A 25,339-nucleotide genomic window follows, 5' to 3' on the forward strand; every position below is an offset into this window, starting at 1 on the left:
ATCTGCTAAAATGGAGCCTTTAACATAACAACAACTCGTATTTATATGGAGCCTTTAACATAATGAAACGTCTAAAAGTGCTTCACAGTTGTGTTATGAAGCAAAATTTGACATCTGGGTAGCAATAGATGGACTTAGTGATGCAGCAGATATGTGGTTGGAAGCTCATCTTGGGGTCCAATGTGACTTCAGCCTAACAGTTGCCAGGGACGGCAACGGAGTGTTAAGAGTTCAACACTGTGGAACTACCAGCAACTTTGTAGGGAGAGGGAGATCTGTCATCATGGCCAGCTCGAACAACTGAATAAGCACTCCAGGCCAGCAGAAGAAAGCAAGTCCAACAAATGAGGAGAAGCTCCTCAGGATAGGGAGCAAGAACTGGACTGTGCATCTCAATATTCTCAGCAGTCTCACTGATGAAATCAAAGAACCACTTGCAACTACTGGTCAAAAACCTGGAATTTGCACTAAGATATGCTATGTCGGATAAATTCATGCCAGAATTCCACACTTTTGTCAAAGAGTGCAAGGTGTCACACTGGTAGGTGTTAAGTAAATATACACATGAAGTGCATTTAATAATTTTTTAAACAAAATTAATGTATGTAGGTATTACATAGAATTTACAGCACAGAAGCAGGCCGTTCGGTTCAGCTGATCTATGCTGGTATTTATGCTCCATATAAGCCGCCTCCCACCCTACTTCATCTAACCCTTTCTGGATATCCTTTTCCATTCCTTTCTGCCTCATGTGCTTATCTGATTTCTCCTTAAATGCATCTATGCTAATCACCTCAACTACTCCTTTTGTTGGCATTTCCACATTCTTCCCACTCATTGGGGAAAGAAGTTTCCCCTGAATCCTTGGTAGATTTATTGTATTTGGCTAAAATTACAGTTACCTATTGGGAAATGGTTGTGCCAGAAGAAGATCCCATTAGCACTCCACCATATTGTCCATCATTTGAAATAATAAGTAAATGCAATACATTGGTACCAAATACAAATAAAGTTAACAATATTTTTTTCTGAAAGCATGGGTTGATCTTCGGATACTTTCTAGTTACTTCTTGTAATGAATGTGAACAATCTATGTTGACTTTAAAAAAAAAAAAAATTTCCTGCTACTATGCGAACACAAAATGTGCGATGACGTGTTTTCAGAAATAACACCTCTGCTCAGTCCACAAGCATGACCCTGAGCTTCCTGTCGCCTGTCACTTTTTAATTCACCACGCTGCTCTCATGCCCCCATTTCTGTCCTTGGCCTGCTACAGTGTTCCAATGAAGCTCAACGTAAGCTTGAGGAACAACACCTCATCTTCCAATTAGGCACTGTACAGCCTTTTGGATTCAACATTGAGTTCAACAATTTCAGAGATTAATTGCCATTTTAATGTTTTTTTAAAAAGAAACTTTAAAAATATTTTTATTTATTTAATGTAATTTTTTTTTTTAACCATGTGCCTGTCTTAAACCTGTCTTTCATGTTTTTGCTTTTGGATAGAGCTGTTCATTATTCTGCCATTAACACACTCTGGACGAATGCTTTGTCTTTTGCCACAACTATTAGCACACCCTTTGCCTTTTATTCTGTGATATCTCTGTCGTTAATCTCTCCTTCCCTCTGCCCTATCTCACACTTTCCCTTGTGTTCTTCTTCCTCCGTCTTCCCTTTCACTTGCTCAAAACTCATTACATTTCTAACTTTTGCCAGTTCTGATGAAAGGCCACAGACCTGAAATGTTAACTCTGCTTCTGTCTCCACAGATGCTGCCAGACCTGCTGAGTATTTCCAGCACTTTCTCTTTTTAATTCAGGTCTATGGGTTGTTTAATTTGTATGATATGGGAAAATAATTACTTCTGGAGCCATATGTTGTGAATATGAATATATTTTTGAAATCTGATGCAGCTGAGTTAATTTAAGCCCAAGTAATTTTGTTTTCTCATCTTCTAGATTTAGTTTTGAGTTGAAGATAATAGACCCAGTCTATTCTTGAACTATTTGGTATGGGACAGGGGAGGGGGTTTGGGGAGGTCATGTACCATTTCACACGCCTAACTGAATAAAGTGGCGCTTTGAATATTCGTAATACTGTATCCCTTTGCCACTGTTCAATTTAGAAGAAACAATGACTACCAAAGCAACAAAATTTAGGTCTTTCTTCAATGCTGGCATCCCTTTCCTTAACTTCTTTTTAAAAATGTTCATCCTCAGGAAATTACGACTTAATGGATTGAAAAATATGCAGCCAGCTTCAGATTGGACTTAAAACCTTAAGTGGAAAAAGTGGATGCTTTGATGTCCTTGTTACACTGTAACATTAGTGCCAAATTTATGCTGTAGTGGCATATATATCCAAGTACAGAGCAAACACAATTTGCTTTACAGCGATGTCTCTAATAGCAAGGGCACCATCTGTTACAAGCTCCTATGCACCAAAGTCACGAATACAACCTGGAACAAAGACCTTGGCCGGGATTTCACATTGGGCAGACGGGAGTCGCCTGGGGATCTAACCCGCATTTTACGGGTCGCCAGGCTTTAATTGTTCCGGGGTGTGACTTTCACCCGTTTAAGGGAGAAAGTCCTACCTCATTGAGCTGCCAGCCAATCAGCGGGCCGGCAGCTCTTAGTCCCAGCGGCGCCACCAGGAGTGGTGGCCACTGCTGGGACTGCAGCCCAGCCGACCGCAGAGGAAGACATGGAGCCAGGAGTCCAGGTAAGTTTTGGTTGCTGTGCTGGGAGTAATCGGTCGGGCCCCAGCCATGCAAGGGTGGTCATTTGGGGGGAAAGGGGGCATGTTGGGTCTTGGGGGTGGTTGGGGTAGCAGGGGCGGCCCTCCATCGGGCACCCTGCGCCCGATAAGCAGGGCCTTTCCCGAGACGATCGGATGCTGCCTGCTTTTCCCAGGCAGCTTTTACGGCTCAGGACGCCTGCTTGCCACGCGTACAATCCGTGTGGAGGCGGGCGACAGCCCTTAAGTGGCCACTTAAGGGCCTTAATTGGCCTGGGTTGGGCAGGCTGTTTTTCACCACCATCCCCCCCACCCCTGCGCTATGTGAAAGGGGGGCGGAGGAGGGAGCGGGTCAGGAAAGGCTCACCGGAGCCTCCCGCTCCGTTTGGTGCCACCCTCCTGCCATCATCCGGCTTGTTGGGGTGGCGTAAAACCCCAGCTCTTTACTTCCAATTTTCTCCTCTTCTGAAGGTATTAACTCTTCGCTGGGCTACAATTAGAGACATACATTTGCCTGGATGAGTGCAGCTCCAACAACACTCAAGCTTGACACCATCCAAGACAAAGCAGCCTACTTGATTGGCCCCCATCACCTTAAATATTCATTCCCTCCTCTGCCACAGGCGCACAGTGGCAACAGTATACACCATTTACAAGATGCACTGCAGCAACTTGCCAAGACTCCTTCAACAGCACCTTCCAGACCTGGAAACTCTGCCACCTAGAAGAATAAGAGCTGCAGATGCATGAGAACACCACCACCTGCAGTTCCCCTCGAAGCCACAGACCATCTTGACTTGGAACTATCGCCGTTCCTTCACTGTTGCTGGGTCAAAATCCTGGAAAACTCTCCCTAACAGCACTGTAGGTGTACCTACACCATATGGGTTGCAATGGTTCAAGGCGGCGGCTCACCACCACCTTCTCGAGGGCAATAATGGATGGGCAATAACTGCTGGCTTTGCCAGTGGTGCTCAGATTCCAGAGACGAATAAAAGAAAGTGCATTGCTGTAAATACACAATAGGTCACTCATCATCTGTCAAGAGAAAAGACAAGTTAATATTTTGCAAATATAGTCATCTTCAGAACTGAAGTATACATTAAAAACATAAACGAAAATGAGTATGAGAAGAGACTGGCAACTAACATAAAGGGGAATCCAAAAGTCTTCTGTCGGCAATGGAAGCACTGTGAACTGTGAGGAGGATCGTGCAGAACCTCAAACAGGACATAGACAAATTGGCGGAATGGGCGGACAAGTAGCAGATGAAGTTCAATGTGGAAAAATGTGAAGTGACTCATTTTGGTAGGAAGCACATGGAAAAACAATATAAAATAAAGGGTACAACTCTAAAGTGGGTGCAGGAGCAGAGGGACCTGGATGTATATGTAGGATAGGTTGAGAGAGCAATTAATAAAAGCATACAGTATCCTAGGCTTTATTAATTGGGGCATAGAGTACAAGAGCAAGGAGGTTATGTTGAACTTGTATAAGACACTAGTTTGGCCTCAGCTGGAGTATTGCATCCGGTTCTGGGCACTGCACTTCAGGAAAGATGTGAAAGCATTGGAGAGGGTGCAGAAAAGATTCACAAGAATGGTTCCAGGGATGAGGAACTTCAGTTATGAAGATAGATTGGAGAAGTTGGAATTGTTGTCCTTGAAAGAGAAAAGGCTGAGAGATGATTTGATCGAGGTAGAGGCCTGCTCAGGTCGGGAAAGAAGAACCAAACCGGAACCTGACCCAGCCTGAGTCCCTCCGATTTTGCCTTGAGCCTGACCTGGCCATCCGTTTACTTAACTTCCTGACACCGAACCTGCAAGAAGCTGCAGCATCTGCGTGATGACGTCATAGTGACGTCACTCGCTCACTGCGCATACTCAGTTTCGTCCTCGACTCCCAGCTCAGGTAAGTTTTAAAAAAAATTTCAATACTTACCAGCAGAGCACTTACCGTGTGTGTCCGGCCCGACCCGACCGATGCATGTCGTCGGGTTCCGGTCGGGTAGCAAGCCTCTAGATCAAGGTATTCAAAATCATGAGGGGTCTGGACAGAGTAGATAGAGAGAAACAGTTCCCACTCATGAAAGGATCGAGAACAAGAGGCCACAGATTTAAAGTAATTGGCAAAAGCGACATGAGGAAAAACATTTTCATGCAGAGAGTAGTTAAGGTCTGGAATGCACTGCCTGAGAGTGTGGCGCAGGCAGGTTCAGTCGAGGCATTCAAAAGGGAATTAGACTGTTCTCTAAAATGGAAGAATGTGCAGGGTTATGGGGACAAGGCATGGGGACAAGGCGTGGGAATGGCACTAGGTGAATTACCCATTCAGACAGCTGGTGCAGACACGATGGGCCGAATGGCCTCCTTCTGTGCTATTATAATTCTGTGATTGATTCTATCCATATAAATAGTAAAAGGGTAATAAGAGGAGGGTGGGGCCAATTAGGGACCAATAAACGAATCTACACATGGAGGAAAAGGGACGGCTGAGGTACTAAATGAGTAAATTGCATCTGTCTTTACCAAGGAAGAAGATGGTGCCGAAGTCATAGTGAAAGAGGAGGTAGTTATGACAATGGATGGGATAAAAATTTCAAAAAGAGCAGTTATTAGAAAGGCTGACTGTACTTAAAGTTGCTAAGTCATCAGGACCGGATAGGATGCATTCAATGATGCCAAGGGAAGTAAAGGTGGAAATTGTAGAGGGAGTGGCCATGATTTTCCAATTCCTCCTTGGATATGGGGGTGGTTCCAGAGTTTTAGAGAACTGCAAATATTACGCCCTTATTCAAAAAGGATATAAGCAACTTAAGGGCCAGCCAGTTTAATCTCGGTGGTGGGAACAAAAATAACAGTCTCTTAGACAAGTGTGGATTAATTAAGGAAAGGCAGCACAGATTTGTTGAAGGCAAATTATGTTGAGACAACTTTATGGAGTTTTTTTGACGAGGTAACAAAGACGATTGATGAGGGTAATGTGGTTGATGTATTGTATATGGACTTCCAAACGGTGTTTGATAAAGTGCCACAGCAAAGCTGAAGCCCCTGGAATAAAAGGAACAGTAGCAGCATAGATATGAAGTTGGCTGAGTGACATTAAACAGGGAGTAGTGGTGAATGGTTGTTTTTCGGACTGGAGGAAGGTATACACTGGGCTACCCCAGGGGTCAGTACTAGCACCACCGCTTTTCTTGATATGTTACGTCATTATCTAGACCTGTATGTGCAGGGCACAATTTCAAAATCTGCTGATGACACAAAACTTGGAAGTATTGTGAGGAGGATAGTGATAAACTTCAAGAGTACATAGGCTGATGGAATGGGCTGACGTGGCAGATGAAATTTAATGCAGAGAAGTGTGAAGTGATGCATTTTGGTAGGAAGAATGAGGAGAGGCAATATAAAATAATGGTGCAACGCTAAAGTGGGTGCAGGAATGGAGGGACCTGGGGAGGTAGATGTGCACAAATCGTTGAAGGTGGCAGGCCAGGTTGAGAAAGCGGTCAGTAAAGCATGTGGGATCCTGGGCTTTATAAATAGATGCATAGAGTACAAAAGCAAGAAAGTTATGATGCACCTTTAGGAAACACTGGTTCGGCCTCAACTAGAGGTTTGTGTCCACTTCTGGGCACCACACTTTAGAAAGTGTTACGGCCAGGGTGAAGGGGGGCGGGGGGGTTACTCACAGTTGCCTCTCTTGCCCTTCCTCTTCTTTGACTGCAACAGGGATTATTCCTTTTTAAACAGTAGTTGTGCTCATCACCTCAGTGCGTGTTTTACCTTTTACCTCTAATGTGATCATGAAAGAACAGTTTCTTGGGTTTGAACAAGAAAGAGGTAAGTTTATAATACTCAACAAGCTAAACCCGATCTAAAATAATAAAAAATATGCTACACATTCACGCACACATTCACTCGAGGATCTCACACACACAAATAGATGTTAAAGTGGAAAGTAGTTTTTATGGTTGGATTTCAAGTCCAGAATAAATAAAAGTTAAATACACAATCTGAGGTTGGATGATTTGGTGGTCTTCCAGCTGGAGTTGTATTCTTGAAGTCCTCGGCTGGTCAAAGTGCACTTTGTGGCTGGCCCGCTTTGCTCAGGGTTTTCTTGGAGGCAGAATTGTAGGTAGCTCTCTCCCTTAGTCTCTGGCTGTAGCAGTCGGTAAGCTTAGAGGGTCCACAGTTCCAGACAGTTTTCAAACTTGATGTTTTCTGGACAGAGAGAAAGAGAGGCACAGAACCTTCTCTGCTACTGCACACTCAGTTACTGCTTGTCTTTTTGTGTGTAACAAAACTCCCAGTTTTACACAGCCTGGGGAGACGGTCACATGGTTATCTCAATCCCCTTTATTTTTAATGAGGTCCAAAATCTAAAACCCAAAACACCTCTTAGGTGGTATTGTCAGTGTTAACCCCCATAAGGGACATCTCCACTTGTGAATGCCTCAAGATGGGTTTGAATGTCATGCTAAAGAGGGTGATCTGGATAATCTACTCCATTAACCAAAACAACCCCACTGCCTTGTGGGCATCTCGGGAGAGACCAAGGCTAAGGGAGTAAACCCTAACAGAAAATCTGGAGTGGAACCCCGAAGGCGGTCTTGTGTCACCTTTGGCATGTTTCCGGCAGTTCCTGCAGCCATACCAATGCCAAACTTCGTGCTCTGCACTCCTTTGGACCCCACCAGGAAGGCTGGGAGGGGGGTTTTGACGCCTGGGCAACTCACAACCTCCATACATCCGCCCAGGTATGCGCCATGGAGAGGTCACTCCATAGTCGCCTCACAGCGACCAAATCAACACGGAAGGCAGCAGTTACGGGTTATAAATCCAGCTCAATTGGCGTAGAGATTGGGCGCCACGGGTTGCCTTTGTCGGTGGAAGAGGTCATCGCATCTCACTGGACAGCTACCACCCGCCTCAAACCGGGCAGCCCCCGGTCAGTAAGGTTCTGTCCCGCCACAGTTCACCTGCTTCAATGGGTGCTTGGAGCTCAGGGTCATTGCCCGACAAGTGGACTGCAACATCGCACTAAATGGCACGACCAAAAAAGGAAAGAAGGTACCAGCCCTTCGTTTTGCAAGCTGGAACGTCAGAACTATGTGTCCTAACCTGTCGGAAGACCTTACACAAATCAATGATTCTTGAAGACCGCCATCATTAACAACGAGCTCAGTAGACTCAATGTAGACATTGCAGCACTTCAGGAGACACGCCTCGCTGCGAGCGGATCTCTAGCAGAGCAAGAGTACGCCGCCTTCTGGCAGGGTAGGGATCCTGAAGAACCAAGACAGCATGGAGTTGGCTTCGCCATCAGAAACTGTTTGCTCAGCATGATAGAGTCACCCTCAAATAGCTCGGAACGCATACTGTCCATCCGACTGTTCACCGCCTCTGGTCTAGTACACCTACTCAGCATCTATTCTCTAACACTCTGCCGCCCACCTGAAGCTAAGGACCAGTTCTACGAGGAACTCCATAATATCACGAGGAGCATCCCCAACACCGAACGCCTATTCCTGCTGGGGGACTTTAATGCCAGGGTTGGGGCCGACCATGACTCATGGCCCTCCTGCCTTGGGCGCTATGACACTGGTAGGATGAATGAGAATGGTCAGAGACTGCTTGAGTTGTGTACCTATCATAACCTCTGCATCACCAACTCATTCTTTCACACTAAACCCTGTCACCAGGTTTCTCGGAGGCACCCATGATCACGCCGTTGGCACTAGCTGGACTTCATCGTCACAAGGCGAGCCTCTCTAAACAGCGTTCAAATCACACGCAGCTTCCACAGTACGGACTGCGACACTGACCACTCCCTGCAGCAAGGTAAGCCTCAAACCAAAGAGGCTGCATCACTCCAAGCAGAAGGGCTGCCCGCGCATCAACACTAACAGAATTTCTCATCCATAGCTGTTACGAAAGTTTCTGAATTCATTCGAAAAAGCCCTTCAAAACACTCCCACAGGGGATGCAGAGACCTAGTGGGCCCACATCAGAGACGCCATCTACGACTCAGCAATGACCACCTATGGCAAACGTATGAAGCGGAATGCAGACTGGTTTCAATTTCACATTGAAGAGCTGGAACCTGTCATAGCCGCTAAGCGCATTGCACTGCTGAACTACAAGAAAGCCCCCAGCGAGTTAACATCCGTAGCACGTAAAGCAGCCAGAAGCACTGCACAAAAAACAGCCAGGCGCTGCGCAAATGACTACTGGCAACACCTATGCAGTCATATTCAGCTGGCCTCTGACACCGGAAATTTCAGAGGAATGTATGATGGCATTAAGAGGGCTTTTGGGCCAAGCATCATGAGGATTGCCCCCCTCAAATCTAAATCAGGGGACACAATCACTGACCAACGCAAGCAAATGGACCGCTGGGTGGAGCACTACCTAGAACTGTACTCTAGGGAAAATGTCGTCACTGAGACCGCCCTCAACGCAGCCCAGTCTCTGCCAGTGATAGATGAGCTGGGCGTACAGCCAACAAAACCGGAACTCGGTGATGCCATTGATTCTCTAGCCAGCGGAAAAGCCCCTGGGAAGGACGGCATTACCCCTGAAATCATCAAGAGTGCCAAGCCTGCTATACGTGCAGCACTGTACGAACTGCTTTGCCTGTGCTGGGACGAGGGAGCAGTACCACAGGACATGTGCGATGCCAATATCATCACCCTCTATAAGAACAAGGGTGACCGTGGTGACTGCAACAACTACCGTGGAATCTCCCTGCTCAGCATAGTGGGGAAAGTCTTTGCTCGAGTCGCTTTAAACAGACTCCAGAAGCTGGCTGAGCGTGTCTACCCTGAGGCAAGTGTGGCTTTCGAGCAGAGAGATCCACCATTGATTTGCTGTTCTCCCTTTGACAGCGACAAGAGAAATGCCAAGAACAACAGATACCCCTCTAAGTTGCTTTCATTGATCTCACCAAAGCCTTTGACCTTGTCAGCAGACGTGGTCTCTTCAGACTTCTAGAAAAGATTGGATGCCCACCAAAGCTACTGAGTATCATCACCTCATTCCATGACAATATGAAAGGCACAATTCAGCATAGCGGCGCCTCATCAGACCCCTTTCCTATCCTGAGTGGCGTGAAACAGGGCTGTGTTCTTGCACCTACACTGTTTGGGATCATCTTCTCACATGTGTTCAAGTCTTCAGAAGGAGGAATTTTCCTCCACACAAGATCAGGTGGCAGGTTGTTCAACCTTGCCCGTCTAAAAGCGAAGACCAAAGTACGGAAAGTCCTTATCAGGGAACTCCTCTTTGCTGACGATGCTGCATTAACATCTCACAATGAAGAGTGTCTGCAGAGACTCATGGAAGGTTTGCGGCTGCCTGCAACGAATTTGACCTCACCATCAGCTTCAAGAAAACGAACATCATGGGATAGGACGTCACAAATGCCCCATCCATAAATATCGGCGACCACACTCTGGATGTGGTTCAAGAGTTCACCTACCTAGGTTCAACTATCACCAGTAACCTGTCTCTCGATGCAGAAATCAACAAGCGCATGGGAAAGGCTTCCATTGCTATGTCCAGACTGGCCATAAGAGTGTGGGAAAATGGCGCACTGACACGGAACACAAAAGTCCAAGTGTATCAGGCCTGTGTCCTCAGTACCTTGCTCTACGTCAGCGAGGCCTGGACAACGTACGTCAGCCAAGAGCGACGTCTCAATTCATTCCATCTTCGCTGCCTCCGGAGAATCCTTGGCATCAGGTGGCAAGACCGTATCTCCAACACTGAAGTCCTCGAGGCGGCCAACATCCCCAGCATATACACCCTACTAAGGCAGCGGTGCCTGAGATGGCTTGGCCATGTGAGCCGCATGGAAGATGGCAGGATCCCCAAGGACACATTGTACAGCGAGCTCGTCACTGGTATCAGACCCACCAGCCGTCCTTGTCTCCGCTTTAAAGACGTCTGCAAACGTGACATGAAGTCCTGTGACATTGATCACAAGTCGTGGGAGTCAATTGCCAGCGTTCGCCAGAGCTGGCGGGCAACCATCAAGGCGGGGCTAAAGCGTGGCGAGTCGAAGAGACTTAGCAGTTGGCAGGAAAAAAGTCAGAAGCGCAAGGAGAGAGTCAACTGCGTAACAGCCCTGTCAACCAATTTTATCTGCAGCACCTGTGGAAGAGTCTGCCACTCTAGAATTGGCCTTTATAGCCACTCCAGGCGCTTACCCATTGTCTCTCTAGACAAGGAGGCCAAAGAAGAAGAAAGAAGAACCAAAGCATTGTCCTGGCTGAGCTTCTTGTTAGACTTCTGTCTCCGATTCGATCCTTTGGTCTTTCAGAATGCAAATTGTGGTGGCCATCTTAGTTGTCAGTTTGTTTTTAAAAGTTAACTGTAGGATTTTTTCCATTATAAGTTTAATGTATGTTACCAACCGATGAATTAATATTTCTCATTTGGCTTCTAGTGTTTTCTTGACAAGGATGTGAATGCTTTAGAGAGGGTGCAGAAAAGATTTACAAGAATAATTCGAGGGACGAGGGACATCAATTATGTGGATAGATTGAAGAAACTGGGGTTGTTGTTCTTGGAGAAGAAGAGGTTGCTAGGAGATTTAATGGAGATGTTCAAAAACATGAGTGGTCGAGACTAAGTGGATAGAGAGAAGCTGTTCCCATTGGCCGAAGGGTCAAGAACCAGAGGACACCGATTTAAGGTGATTGGCAAAGGAACCAACGGCGGATGAGAAAAATGTTTTTACACAGTGAGTGGTTAGGATCTGGAATGCACTGCAATTGCAGCAAGGCTTCCTTACTTTATACTCCAACCCCCTTGCCTTCCTAATTGTTTGCTGTAGCTGCTTGTTATCTTTCTGTGACTTGTCTACAAGGACCCCCAAATCCCTCTGAATACCAAATTTACTAGTTTCTCACCTAAAAATAATTCTGCTTTTCCATTCTTCTTACCAAAGTGGATAGCTTCACAATTCCCTACATTATACTCCATCTGCCACCTTTTTGCCAACTTACTTAGCCTGTCTACATCCCTTTGCATCTTCCTCCAGCTTACTTTCCCACCTCACTTTGTATCGTCAGCAAAATTGGATATATTACACTCTGTCCCTTCATCTGAGTCATTGGTGTAGATGGTAAATAGTTGAGGCCCAAGCACCAATCCTTGCAGCACTCCACAAGTTACAGTCTGCTATCCTGAAAATGACTTCTTCTTTCCTAATCTCTGTTTTCTGTCCAGTAACCAAATTTTCAATCAATGCTAATATATTAACCCCAATTCCATGCGCCCTAATCTAATCTTTGTCTCAGGGCACTATTATACATAGCTGCTGATGTAACTTTGAAGTATAAATGAAGTAGGTTTGTTGGAAGAGCATCACCTCATATTCCAGCATTCTTTCAATCTAAGTGATTCCATAAGATAAACAGCATATGGGTGCACTTGGCCAGGGTGGTTCTGTTCTGCATTTATCAGATGAAAATGATGAAACATTCTAGAATACAGTGCATGACATGCTGGGATAGATTATAACTTTCGTATTGGGCAGAAAACTGGAAGAATCATCAGTGTCCTCTGCCTCTAGTAATGGCAGAATATGAATTCCAACTCACCATTTCCCCACCTGGCACATTCCTAATCTTTGCCAGGGAAAGATTGATAGTGGAGATATAGTGTGGAGTCGAGGTGCTTTCCCACAAGGAGAAAAATATCTTGTGCTGCCATCGTGCAGCTGCTGGCTGTGAGTTGAAGTGATGTTGCCAGAATCCTGTGAATATTTCATCTGCCAACTGATTTTTAAGGAATCCACGAGGTATAGGAAATAACTTTGGAAAAAATTATTTTTTTTCCTCAAAATAGAAACAGGTAGAGCATAAATAAGTTTTAAAACACACAAAAGTATTTTACATATTTTGTGAAGAAATGCAGATATTTAATTTTAATTCTTGTTGTTTCACTGCAGTGACCCTTTAGCCAAAGCTCTATGGGAGTCCATGCTATACATGAAACAAAAAGAAGCTGTGATGGAAGTGCAGAGGCACCTAGTGGAGGCAGCTAGCAAGGAGAATCTCCCTATCAAGATGAGCTTGGGTAATGTGCATAAACTAACTTACTCTCCCTTTTCTTCGGCTGAGTAGTCTGGTAGCTCATGATCTCTTGTTTCTGAAAATGGGCACTCCACCTATATTGTTTTTATCCCTCATTTATTGGCAACTTGTGTTCAAATGGATAGCTCTTTGAGCAGCTTTCAAAGGTTGCTTTTATTACTGTAACATAGACTTTCATGTTTAATTTAAATTTCGAGATATTAATTTTCTTTGACCATTTTTATGAAACCAAATTTCAAACATTTTGCTGAAAATTAAAGGTCATGTTAGTGCATTTCTGCTTAAGAAGTGCATAAATAATTGTGCTTGTGTATAATTTTAAATAATTGTGCTTGTGTAGTTAAATTGCTACTCTGAGTTGGGCATTTTCTCCTTTTGCAGCTAGTGGGGAAACCTTGATCCCATTACCACATCATACCAGTAGATTTTGTGATATATTCCCTTCAACCCTTATTACATTTACACATCTGTAATATACTTTGGTTAATATTTGAATAGTATCACATTAAAAGAACATTGATTTTCAAACCTTGAGCAGATCTTAAATGGAACAGTTTCAGTTTCACGTAAGAAGTCCTTCAGTTTGGAATGTACCTTTATCCTAATTGCAAGTAATTTAATTGTGTTCTCTTTTGTCTTTGTGAATATCCCAGTGAACCATTTTTAAAACAGATCCTGTATGCAGCAACTTACTGACTGGTCTGATTCTCAGCTAGCTTTTTAACTTAATGAATACACAGTGCCCTCTTGAGGAAACTGAAGACAAAATACTGAGAAAGGAAAAGAAATGACAAGTTGTTTGTATATGTGGCAAGGAGGTAATCAAAAGCATATGTGAGATGTCTATGACTGTTTGTGTTTCGATGCACTGCATAGCTTATGGTGTTCATAGGACATTCTGTTGCTTTTCATTTTTATCTGACCCATTAACCTGTAAATTACGTCACATCTGATGGGAGTAAATATGAAAGTAGTAAAATTATGCAGATTTTCCAGAGGGTGTTGAGGTCTTTGGGAGGAAGCCCCTGGGATTGGCCCAACAAGGAGCCTTAATGTCTAGCTCCCACGGTGGCTTAATTATGACTGTGCTCAGAAAACAAAGAATACATTTTTAAATAATGCAGATAAGGAAAAATTAGCGAAGCTCCAGAAAAAACTCTTTTGCAGTAACGCTGGCCCATACGTCAGCATCTGATGGCAAGGGATTTATGAATCACTCCAGAGCAGCATTTTGCTACAGAATTTCTCTGCATTTTATGAACGATTACACTTTTGCAGAGGGCTGTGGGTGAGCCTCAGTAGCTCTCTGTTTCGGTTTAAAGCCTGCTGCTTATTGATAAATGATGTAATTTTTTTGAACCACACTTAGTCAGTTTACCTGACAAATTCAATTGAAAGGGTGTTTTCTCTTTTCTTCTGACATCGCTGGCATTCCGCTACAGTGATTTATTACATGATGTCTTTTGACATCTTTAGTGAATGTTTGGCACATGCATTTGCTCCATTTTGACTAGCACTACTGTTACTGGAGTATGTGCTGATATGTGATCTTTAAATATTTTGGAGCTCTTTTTTTTACGATTCGAGGTCAGCGAAGCAGTTTTGAGTCCTGAAGTTGTCTCTGTTCACCTCCTGCCATCAATGTGTTGCTTGTTTTTTTAATAAAACAATTTATTATAAATTTTGCATGTGCATTGTAGTAACTCCGTCTGCCAAGCATCACTAACTCAGAATTACTAGTTTTGTTTAAAATGTGACTTTTTTGTGTCACACCTTTATTTAAAAACACATTGCTCCATATATTTGAATTGTTATATAATCTGTATGATTGTTATTGATCTCAGTGTCTAAGTATTTAACCAATGTTGAAGGAAATCAGCCATGCATCTGGATACTGTTTTTACAATTGATTTGAATCTGTAAATGTGTTTTTAAATGCTTTTTTTCAAGTCCCTACTTCACCACATTCATAAAAACCTAGCCAATATTTTAGGTTATGGAATGAGTTTCCCTGTTACACATTGTGATATGAGCACCATCCTGTTGAAGAGGTTTTCTGTTGCAGCTCAGTCATGAATCTCTTTTTCTCTCTCTCCACTGAGTTTTCTTTTTTCCCTAGAAGTACAGCTAGTAGGTGACAATAAGAATATCTAACAGTTCAACAGAAATTTTGTACTGAATAAGCCCAACCAGTTCATTGTGCCAGTCTGATTGCTAGCTCCCCTATCAGAGCTATCTGTTTTAATTCAAATTCCCTGCTCCTTGTCTGTATCCATTTTTCCATTAAGTGTTTATCTAATTCCCTCTTGAACGTTGTGATTGTCTGCCTCTGCTTCAACAACCACTTGCGGTAAAGCATTCCATATTTCAATAATACTTTGCATGAAAATGTTCCTTGTGGCTTCTCCCTTTATGCTTCTAACACTAATTAATAAAAAAAAAAAGCAAATGGTATTTTGGCTTTCATAGCGAGAGGATTCGAGTACAGAAGCAGGGATGTCTTGCTGCAATTATACAGGGCCTTGGTGAGGCCACACCTGGAATATTGTGTGCAGTTTTGGTCTCCTTATCTGAGGAAGGATGTTCTTGCTATAGAGGGAAGGTTTACCAGACTGATTCCTGGGGTTGCGGGACTGACATATGAGGAGGGATTGAGTCGGTTAGGATTATATTCGCTGGGGTTCAGAAGAGTGAGGGGAGATCTCATAGAAACCTATAAAATTCTAACAGGACTTGACAGGGTAGATGCAGGAAGGATTTTCCCGATGGTGGGGGAGTCCAGAACCAGGGGTCATAGTCTCAGGATACAGGGTAAACCTTTCAGGACTGAGAGGGAGAAATTTTTTCACCCAGAGCGTGGTGAGCCTGTGAAATTCGCTACCACAGAAAGCAGTTGAGGCCAAAACATTGTATGTTTTCAAGAAGGAGTTAGATGTAGTTCTTGGGTCTACAGGGATCAAAGGGTCTGGGGCGAAAGCCAGAACAGGCTACGGAGTTGGATGATCAGCCATGATAATGAATGGCGGAGCAGGTTCGAAGGGCCAAATGGCCTACTCCTCCTATTTTCTATGTTTCTATCTATGTTTCAATGTTAATTTTGAGTTTATACCACCTAACCACTGATTCACCAAACAGCAGAAATCCTATTTCGCTATTTACCTTCTCAGCTCTTTCTACCCGTCTAGTTCACTAATGCCCTTTAGGGAAGGAAATCTGCCATCCTACATATAACTCCAGAGCCACAGCAATGTTGACTCTTAAACTGCCCTCTGAAATGGCCGAGTAAACCACTCCGTTGTCAAGCGCAATTAGGGATGGGCAATAAATGCTGGTCTTTCCAGCGAAGCCCACATCCAATGAAAGAATAAAAAAAAGACTTATGATTTTGAACAGTTCTCTCCTCTTCTGCCACCCCACATTCCTACCACCCTCGCCCCAGCCCACATTCACTTTTCTGGTGGATAAAGCCCTTCTTCTTATTTATGTCTCCTTGTGACTTTATCTTTTCATTTCTGGTATATACATTGTATCTTCATGGCTGCAATGCTTTTTCTGTGATTGATTGACCAAAACTGCACATGATACTTTGTGGTCAAACCAATGTCTTATATATTAATTCCTTGCTTTTGTATTAATTCCTTGCTTTTGTATTCATTGCCTCTAAAAATGAATTTCCTATTTTGTTTCTTTTCCCATCTGAAATTCTGCTTTTGAAGTTGTGTGTGTCTGTGTTGCACTCCCTGTGTTCCTCTACTCCATTATACATCTTACTATTTAGAGTTTATTTCCATTCTGTTTTATTTCCCAAAAAATCTGATTCATATTCATAAACATTTAACTGCATTTATGACATTTGCTCACTCCTCTAACCTGTTTGTGTTCTGCTACACTCCGACTCGCAGCTTGCCATGCCCTAGATTTGGTATGATCAGCAAATTTTGGTCATATTCCCTATATAATATGTCCAGATGTTTATGTATGGACAAGGATATGACACAACACAGATCCATGGGTTATGCCATTATTTGCTTCTTGCTAATTAAGGAAGTATCTTTTTATTCTGACTGTTAGAGGTTTTGTTGAAAGACAAAAAGCAATCTATGCCTTTATACTTAAAGCCATGGGCCTTAACCTTTGCAACAGATATCTTATATGACACTATATGAAATACATTTATGTGAGTAAAAAGTATCAGACATAGTACATTTTATATCTAAATTTTGTTATTTGGAATTACAATTATTGAGGGGAAAAGGAGTAGTCCATTCAGCCACTTGAATCTGTTCCGTCATTCTATCCTGGACCTCAACACCATTTACTTGCTTTTGCTCCATAGCCCTGCACACACTTACCCAACAAAGATCTATCAATCTCCCTTTTGAAAACTTCGATTGACCCAGAATTCACAGTCTTTTTTGGGAAAAGTTTCAGATTTCCACTACCATTTGTGTGGAGACGTGCTTCCTGATTTCACTCCTTATTTGGCTTAGCTCTAGTTTTAATATTATCCCTCTTTGTTTTGGATGCCCTCACCAGAGGAAATGGTTTCTCTGCATCCACTCTGTTGAATCCTTTATTTGTTTTGGACACCTTGATTGGATCAACCCTCAACCTTCTCAACTCAAAGGAATACAAACCAAGTTTATTCAACTTGACCTTGTAATTAAGCCCTTTATCTATTCTGGTGACTCTCCACTGTATCTGTTCCAAGATGTATATATCCTTTCTGAGGTTCTAAGGAACTGCAGATGGCATCTGACCAGTCTGATTTGTCCCTGAATTCTTTTTGCCTGTCCTTTCTAAGTGTTCACTGTCATCCAAAGTTATGGCTTCTATTTTCCTGCTACTGTTGTGAGGCCAACAGGTTTCTTGGTTTACCTCTTTAGTACAACATCTGTTTACAAAAAATTCTGAATACCATTAATCCTTTTTTTAATATTGGTGCCTAGTAGTTGGTCCTCTATGTTTTACTTTGGTTTAACAACAACTTGCACTTATGTAGCACTTGTAAGCCAGAAAACATTCCCAGTTACTTCACAGGAGGCTTAGCGAAATAGATGAAAGGTGTAACATAGCAAACACTGAGACATGGTTTGAGAGTTGGGAGAGATGACCAAAGGCTTGGCTAAATTGAGTAGTTTTGGGAAAGTTTTTAAAGATGGAGATAGAGAGATGAATAGCAGAAAAAAAAATTCTGGAGGTCAGAATCAGGACAGCTGCAGGCTCTGACAACAATACAACAAAACAAAAGGACAAAGGTAAAACAGGAGTAAAAGTTCTAAATTGGGGGAAGGCAAATTTTACGAAGCTGAGAGGTGACCTGGTGAAAGTGGACTGGATACAGCTACTCGAAAGAAAATCAGTGGCAAACTAGTGGGAGGCATTCAAAAGCGAGATTCTACAGGCACAGTGTAGACATGTCCCCACAAAGATAAAGGGTGGAACGGCCAAATCTAGAGCCCCCTGGTTATCTAGAAGCATACAGGGTAAGATAAATTAGAAAAAGAAAGCTTATAACAGTCACAAAAAACTTAATACTTTAGAAAGCCTAGAGGAGTATGGAAAGTGCAGGGGTGAAGTAAAAAAGGAAATAGAAAAGCAAAGAGAGGACATGAAAAATTGTTAGCAGGTAAAATCAAGAGAAACCCAAAGATGTTTTATCAGTCCATTAAGAGCAAGAGGATAACGAAGGAAAGGGTAGGACCTATCAGAGATGTACAAGAGAACTTATGCATGGATACAGAAGACGTGGGCAGGGTTCTTAATGAGTTTTTTTGCCTTTGTCTGCACGAAGGAGAGGGATGATGCAGACATCGTAGTAAAAGAGAAAATATTCAATACGATAAGCGTGATGAGAGGGTAAGTACTGGAGAGTCTGACATCCTTGAAAGTGGATAAATCGCCCTGTTCAGATGGATTGTATCCCAGTTGTTAAAGGAAGCCAGGGAGGAAATAACAGATGCTCTGAGGATCATATTGAAATCCTCACTAGATACAGGCAAGGTACCAGAGGATTGGAGGTCTGCGAACGTTGTATCATTGTTTAAAAAGGGTGCAAGGACAGGCCAAATAATTATAAGCCAGTCAGTCTGACCTCTGTGATGGGTAAATTATTGGAATCAGTTCTGAGGGACAGGATAAACTGCCACTTAGAAAGGCATGGATTAATCAGGGATAGTCAGCGTGGATTTGTTGAGGTAAGATTGTGTCTTACTAACTTGATTGAATTTTTTGAGGCAGTAACAAGGAGGATTGATGAGGGTAGTGCAATGGATATGGTCTACATGGATTTTAGTAAGGCATTTGACAAGGTCCCACATGGCAGACTGGTCAGAAAAACAAAAGCCCATGGGTTACAGGGGAATGTGGCAAGTTGGACCCAAAATTGGCTCAGTGACAGGAAACAAAGGGTAGTGGTTGACAGATGTTTTTGCGAGTGGAAAGCGGTTTCTAGTGGCGTTCCACAGGGCTCAGTGTTGGGTACTTTGCTGTTTGTGGTATACCGTAATGGTTTGGACTTAAATGTGGGAGGCATGAATGGGAAATTTGCAGATGACACAAAAATTGGCCGTGGAGTTGATAGTGAAGAGGATAGCTGTAGACTCCAGAATGATGTCAATGGTTTGGTTGAGTGGGCAGAAAGGTGGCAAATGGAATTCAATCTGGAGAAGTGTGAGGTAATGCATTTGAGGAGGGCAAACAAAGCAAGGGAATACACAATAAACAGGAGGATATTGCGAGGGGTAGAAGAAGTGAGACACCTTGGAGTGCATGTCCACAGGTCCCTGAAGGTGGCAGGACAGGTCGATAGAGTGTTGAAGAAAGCATATGGAATGCTATGTTTTATTGGACGAGGTATGGAATACAAAAGTAGGGATGTAATGCTGGAGCGGTATAAAAGGTTGGTTAGGCCACAGCTGGAGTATTGTGTACAGTTCTGGTCACCACATTACAGGAAGGACATAATTGTTCTGGAGAGAGTACAGCGGAGATTTATGAGAATGTTGCCAGGGCTTGAAAGTTGCAGCTATGAGGAAATATTGGATTGGCTAGAGTTGTTTTCCTTAGAATGAGGAGGCTGAGAGGTGATTTAATTGAGGTGTACAAAATTATGAGGGGCCTAGATAGAGTAGGCAGGAAGGACCTGTTTCCCCTAGCGGAGAAGTCAATTACCAGGAGGCACAGATTTAAGGTGATTGGTAGAAGGGGACATGGCGAATAGCTTTTTCACCCAGAAGGTGGTGGGCGTCTGGAATTCACTGCCGGACTGGTGATGGAGGCAGAAACCCTCAATTCTTTTAAAAGGTGCCTGGAGATACACCTGAAGTGCTGTAACCTGCAAGGCTATGGACCAGGTGCTGGAAGGTCGGATTAGATTAGGCAGTTAGTTTTTACAGCCAGCGCAGACACAATGGGCTGAATGGCCTCCTTCTGTGCCATAACCTTTCTATGATTCTAATAGTGGGGCAAGCTGAGGGGTGACAAAAATACAATGTCAGATTATTGAAGGATATGAGAGGGAATCTAAGGCTGGAGGAGCTTGTAGATATTGAGCAAGGTGAGGCTGTCAAGCGAATTGATGACTCGAACTCATCTCTTGCATTCGGTGCATTGGCTGACATGGTGCAAGCAAGGACCGGTGATGTGCAAGCAGCATTTAATAAAGAACATGATGCAGGTTACTGAGTTTGGACAAATTGGAGTTTATAGAGAACCAGAAGAAAGCAAGGACAACGTTTGAGAAATTGAGTCTAGACTGAGTAGTTAGAGCTTTAAGAAAGGTTCAGCAATGGTGAGAGTCAAGTAGGGGTGCAGAAGTGGAAGTAAGTAGTCTCGCAATGTATAAGGTGTGGTGTTTAAAGCTCAGTTCTGGGTCAAAGAGAAAGCCATGGTTTTTCACAGTCTGGCTCAACCTGAGGTGTGAAATTAGCGGAATCTATGATGGTGGCTGGAAATAATGACTTTGGGTCTTCATTATGATCAGTTAGAGGCAACGTCTGACTCATCCACGACTTGCTGTCAGAGTGACCATGCACACATCACTAAAAGCTAGTGCACAGGTACAAAAAGTAATCAAAAAGGCTAATGGAATGTTGGCCTTTTCTCCAGACCCCATCTCGAGTACTGCATTCAGTTTTGGGTATTGAACACCAGGAAAGATATATTTACCTTGAAGGAGGTACAGTGCAGATTTGCTAGATTTATACCAGGGTTTCAAGAATTCAGTTATGTGGATAGGTTTATATTCCCTTGAGTTAATTGATTTAATTGAGCTGTTGGAAATAATTAAAAGGACTTCAAAGGTGACTGTAATCATTGTTGGAGTTGCTGTGGTTGTATTTGGACAAATTGAAGTGGAATCACATGAGGGCAATTTGGTGTAGGCGGCCAATGCATTTCCAGCTTGGTAACCGGCAGAGATTGTTAAATGTGGAAGTTGCTCCAAAAATCTATCCTTCCCTTCCTCTAAATAGAGATGACATTTCTTTAAGCAGCTCAATTATTCTTTTATTCTCATAGTTTAATATAATATTGCCGCCTTTGTTCCTTGGCGCCCATTCTTAATTTGATTATCCTCATGCATCTGATGTGTTATAAATATTTTTGCTATTTCTCTTTAACTAGCAGTTTGCTTTCATACTTGTAGTCCTATCCTTTTTTGGTTCCCTTGAATGTTTTTGGTATTATTCCTTGTTTTCTTCTGTATTACTTACATTAACTTCATTGCATGCCTATTTCTTTGGCCTTCAATTTTGACCTAATCTGCTTATTCATCCATGAACTCTGGTCTAATATCTTGACTAACATTTGGAATGTTTTTAATCAAAACTTGGTGGTGATATGCTTTAATTACTTCCCATTGCCGGTCTGGTATTTGATCTCCCAACCCCTTTGTCCAGCTAATTAATGTTGGAACTCTTTTTCTTCCCCTAAAATGTGCTTTTCTCCAGTCCAACACCTTTGTTAAATACATTTTAAAAATTTAATCAAACTATAAATCTAATTGTGTTGTCATTGCTCTAAATGTTCTACCTTGTGATCGCTTTGTTGCTCACTGGCAGGTCCAGTATTGAGTTGTTCCTGATTTGAATTTGTAAACTAATAACTTGAAGACAGTCATAAGTGTTGCAGAGTCGCTTGCTGGTTTGTATTGTTACTGAACTGTGCGAAGTATACTTCGGTTGAAGCATTTGAATGAGCCTGAATTGCGCATAGTTGTATTATTGTAGGCTGTTCACCGCTCCCCTAGTGGCTGAGTTAGTAACTGCACTACATGGAGTGGAACTGAGTCACAAACCAGTAAGGTCCCAGATTCAGATTCCCCCAACTATCCTGAGTTAGCCGATCTCTGCCAGAATGGTGGTAGTGCTGGTGCTGTAGTTGATTTCAATGCCCTTGAGCTTGTTATGGGGGAAAATTGGTGGAGGTTTCTATTCATGGTCTTTGACTCTTACTGGAAAGTATGGATCTTTCCCTGAGGGTGGGCCATATTTGGCTGGGATGCACTCTTCAGTTTAAATACCTTGCCAGCCCTAATTAATTGTGACTTGAACAAGGAACTGTAAGGCTGCTAATGGCCATGGAACTGTACTGCAGCCTCAGTGGAGAAGGGGAGTAAAGCAGATTTACCAACTGGGCTAACAATTAGACTGAAATTTCAAAAATAGTCAAGTGAGTGCTTCCTTAATGTTGTCCTTATTGTTTTTGCATTTAAATTAAAACAAAAGAGAAGTTCTGAATCTAGATTGATGGAAAATGCACACTTGAGCACACAGGTATCTTTGAATGAGGGCAGTCGTATTCAGAAATAATTTCAATAGACACATGTAAAAATAGCTTTGGGTTGCAAGGTTTTTGGGGGGTGCCACTTTTGAAGATCCTCTGTCTAATAACTTCACTCTAATTGCATATTTCAAAATTATAAACTATGCACGTAGGAATTATCGATCGCTTTGCCTGAAGACTGCAGCAAGGTGTCTCAACATCACTGTTTTTAATGAAGACTAGCATTTTATATTTTCCGTTTATGTATTTTCCAAAATTCCGTTTTGAAGAGGAACTGTAGGTGCCATTGTCCCTCCTGCTACCGCTAAAGGAAATTCTACATCAAAATTCATTCACAAGCTATGCTTGTGAACATTGGTTAAAAAGTTTCTATAAGATTGGGAATAAACTGGGGTAATAATTGGACTTGATTATGCTGCAAAGCACAGCAATTGTGACTGTTTTAGGTTACATGACAATTAAGAATAATTGGGGCAGTCGTGCAAATTGAATAATGATTCAAATAATGCTGTATGGTTCCCCTCAATTCTATCTCTAATCCCTGCCCCTCTCCTTTCTGCTTCCTCATGTCTCCTCTTCCCATCTCTCTAATTAGCAATCAGCTTACACTGGACTAGTACCAGAGGCTCAGGCTAATGCTCTGGGGACATGGGTTCAAATCCCATCACGGCAGATGGTGAAATTTGAATTCAATTGATAAATCTGTAATTAAAAGCTAGTCTAATGATGACCATGAAACCATTGTCGACTGTTGTAAAAACCTATCTGGTTCACTAGTGTCCTTTAGGGAAGGAAATCTACCTTCCTTACCTGGTCTGGCCTACATGTGACTCCAGACAACCACAGCAATGTGGTTGACTTTAAATCTCCTAGCAAGTCACTCTGTTGTCTCAAACCGCTACTAAGTCCAAGAAAAGGAATGGTCTGCATCCCAAGGACTGCAGCGGTTCAAGAAGGCAGCTCACCACCACCTTCTCAAGGGCAATTAGGGATGGACAATAAATGCTGGCCTAGCCTGTAATGCTGACATCCCACTAATGAACAAAAAAAATATAGCTCTCGAAATTCTGTACACTTGGAACCCAGAACTGACATTGAAGTGCTGTGCTGAGGGAGAGCTGCATTATTGGACTTGGCATCGATCACTTGTCTGTTTTAAGTTGGATGTTAAAGATTCCATGACATTATTTGAAGAAGAGCAGGGCATTCTCCCAATGTTTTGGCCAACAGTTGTACTTCAACCAAAAAATGCAGATGAATTAGCCATTCATCTACCACATTTGCCTATAAAACAACAGTGACCACACTTCAAAAGTAATTTGTGTTGGCTGCTTTGAAATATTTGTCAAAGACCTAAATAAGTATAGAACTAGAAAGAGCTAGTCCTTTTGCATCCTCAGGACACCCTTCAGCATTTCAACAGTAGCAGTTCACCACTACCTTCTCTAGGGCAATTCGATAGGGATGGGCAATAAATGCTGGCCTAGCCAGTGACGCCCACATCCCATGCACGAAAAAGCAACTTATATTTATATAGCACCTTTAAGGTAATAAAATCGCCCAAGGTGCTTTACAGAAGCATTATAAAAACAAAGGATGACATCGAGCCACAGAAGGAGATATTAGGTCAGGTAACCAAAAGCTTGGCCAAAGAGGTAGGTTTTAAGGAGTGTCTCAAAAGAGGAAAATGACGTGAAGAGGCAGGGAGGTGTAGAAAAGGTATTCCCGAGTTTGGGGCCTCAGCAACTGAAGGCGGAGCCGCCAGTGGTGGAGCAGTTAATATCAGGGGTGCAGAAGAATCCAGAATTAGAGGAGCACAGATATCTTGGAGGGTTGTGGGGCTTCACAGTCTATGTATTAATTTTTTTGATCATAAGAAACGGTTGTTAAAAAATTAGGCTTGGGTCAATTTTAGAGCATTTTTATGATTATGTTTCTGTAGGAATAAAACACATTGCCAATGAAATTTACCAAAGTTAACGTGTGGTAATGGAATCAAAGTTACACAAATGGGACACTAGCTTTTGAAATTTGGTATTGCACGTCATAAGACATTCACAACTGTAAATATGGTGGTTTTCTTTTCAATAGAGCTGATTTTTTTTCTTTTTTAGTCATCACCTCAAAGGAGGCCAACTGACTAAAGATCTCTAGCTGTAGCTGCTTAATTCTAAATGTATCTGTGATAGTTTCCATCCATCCTTTTTTCTGCTACAGGTCGAGTCACACCTGAACAGCTTAACTGTTATGTGCAGTTATTCAAGAGCAATTTGAAAGCTTTGGAGAATCACTGTGGGCTCTTGCAACTTACCATGGCAACAGTGCAGACTTTGGGACATGCGTGCTACTCAAAATGGGACAACTTCCTTGCTTTTGAAAGGCTGCTCTTACAGGTTTGGTGTTATTTAGTTTCATCTTTCAATAGCTATTTCACTGTTACATGCGCAACGAAATTATACTGAAGAGTTGAATCTGATATATACAATACACTAGAACAATCCCAGGTTCACGTTTTATTCCCCTCTTCCTCTGTCTATGCTTAGTTAGTTAATCTCAGCTGGATGGCGGTAGGGGTATTAAAACTGGTTCAGTGCCTTGGCTTGCGCAGGGAAAAATTTGGTTCTGGCTTCACACTTCTAATCACTATCCAGCGACCCATGGAAATACATGTCAGCTGAGAATTGAATTTGATTATGGTCATTAACGGT

The 25,339-nt window shown here is 42.7% G+C and overlaps 1 protein-coding gene across 4 annotated transcripts in view; it reads left to right on the top strand.

Moving 5' to 3' along the window:
• Window positions 1-25,339, top strand: part of scfd2 (sec1 family domain containing 2) — a 422,892-nt gene that overhangs the window by 75,052 nt on the left and 322,501 nt on the right. For all 4 annotated transcript variants that reach the window (XM_068035388.1, XM_068035379.1, XM_068035369.1 and 1 more), the window contains exons 3-4: window positions 12,701-12,828; window positions 24,849-25,024. In XM_068035388.1, the coding sequence (XP_067891489.1) occupies window positions 12,701-12,828; window positions 24,849-25,024 (304 nt within the window). The remainder of the gene's footprint in view (window positions 1-12,700; window positions 12,829-24,848; window positions 25,025-25,339) is intronic.

This window comes from Heterodontus francisci, chromosome 1, assembly GCF_036365525.1.
Source record: "Heterodontus francisci isolate sHetFra1 chromosome 1, sHetFra1.hap1, whole genome shotgun sequence".
Taxonomy (NCBI): domain Eukaryota; kingdom Metazoa; phylum Chordata; class Chondrichthyes; order Heterodontiformes; family Heterodontidae; genus Heterodontus; species Heterodontus francisci.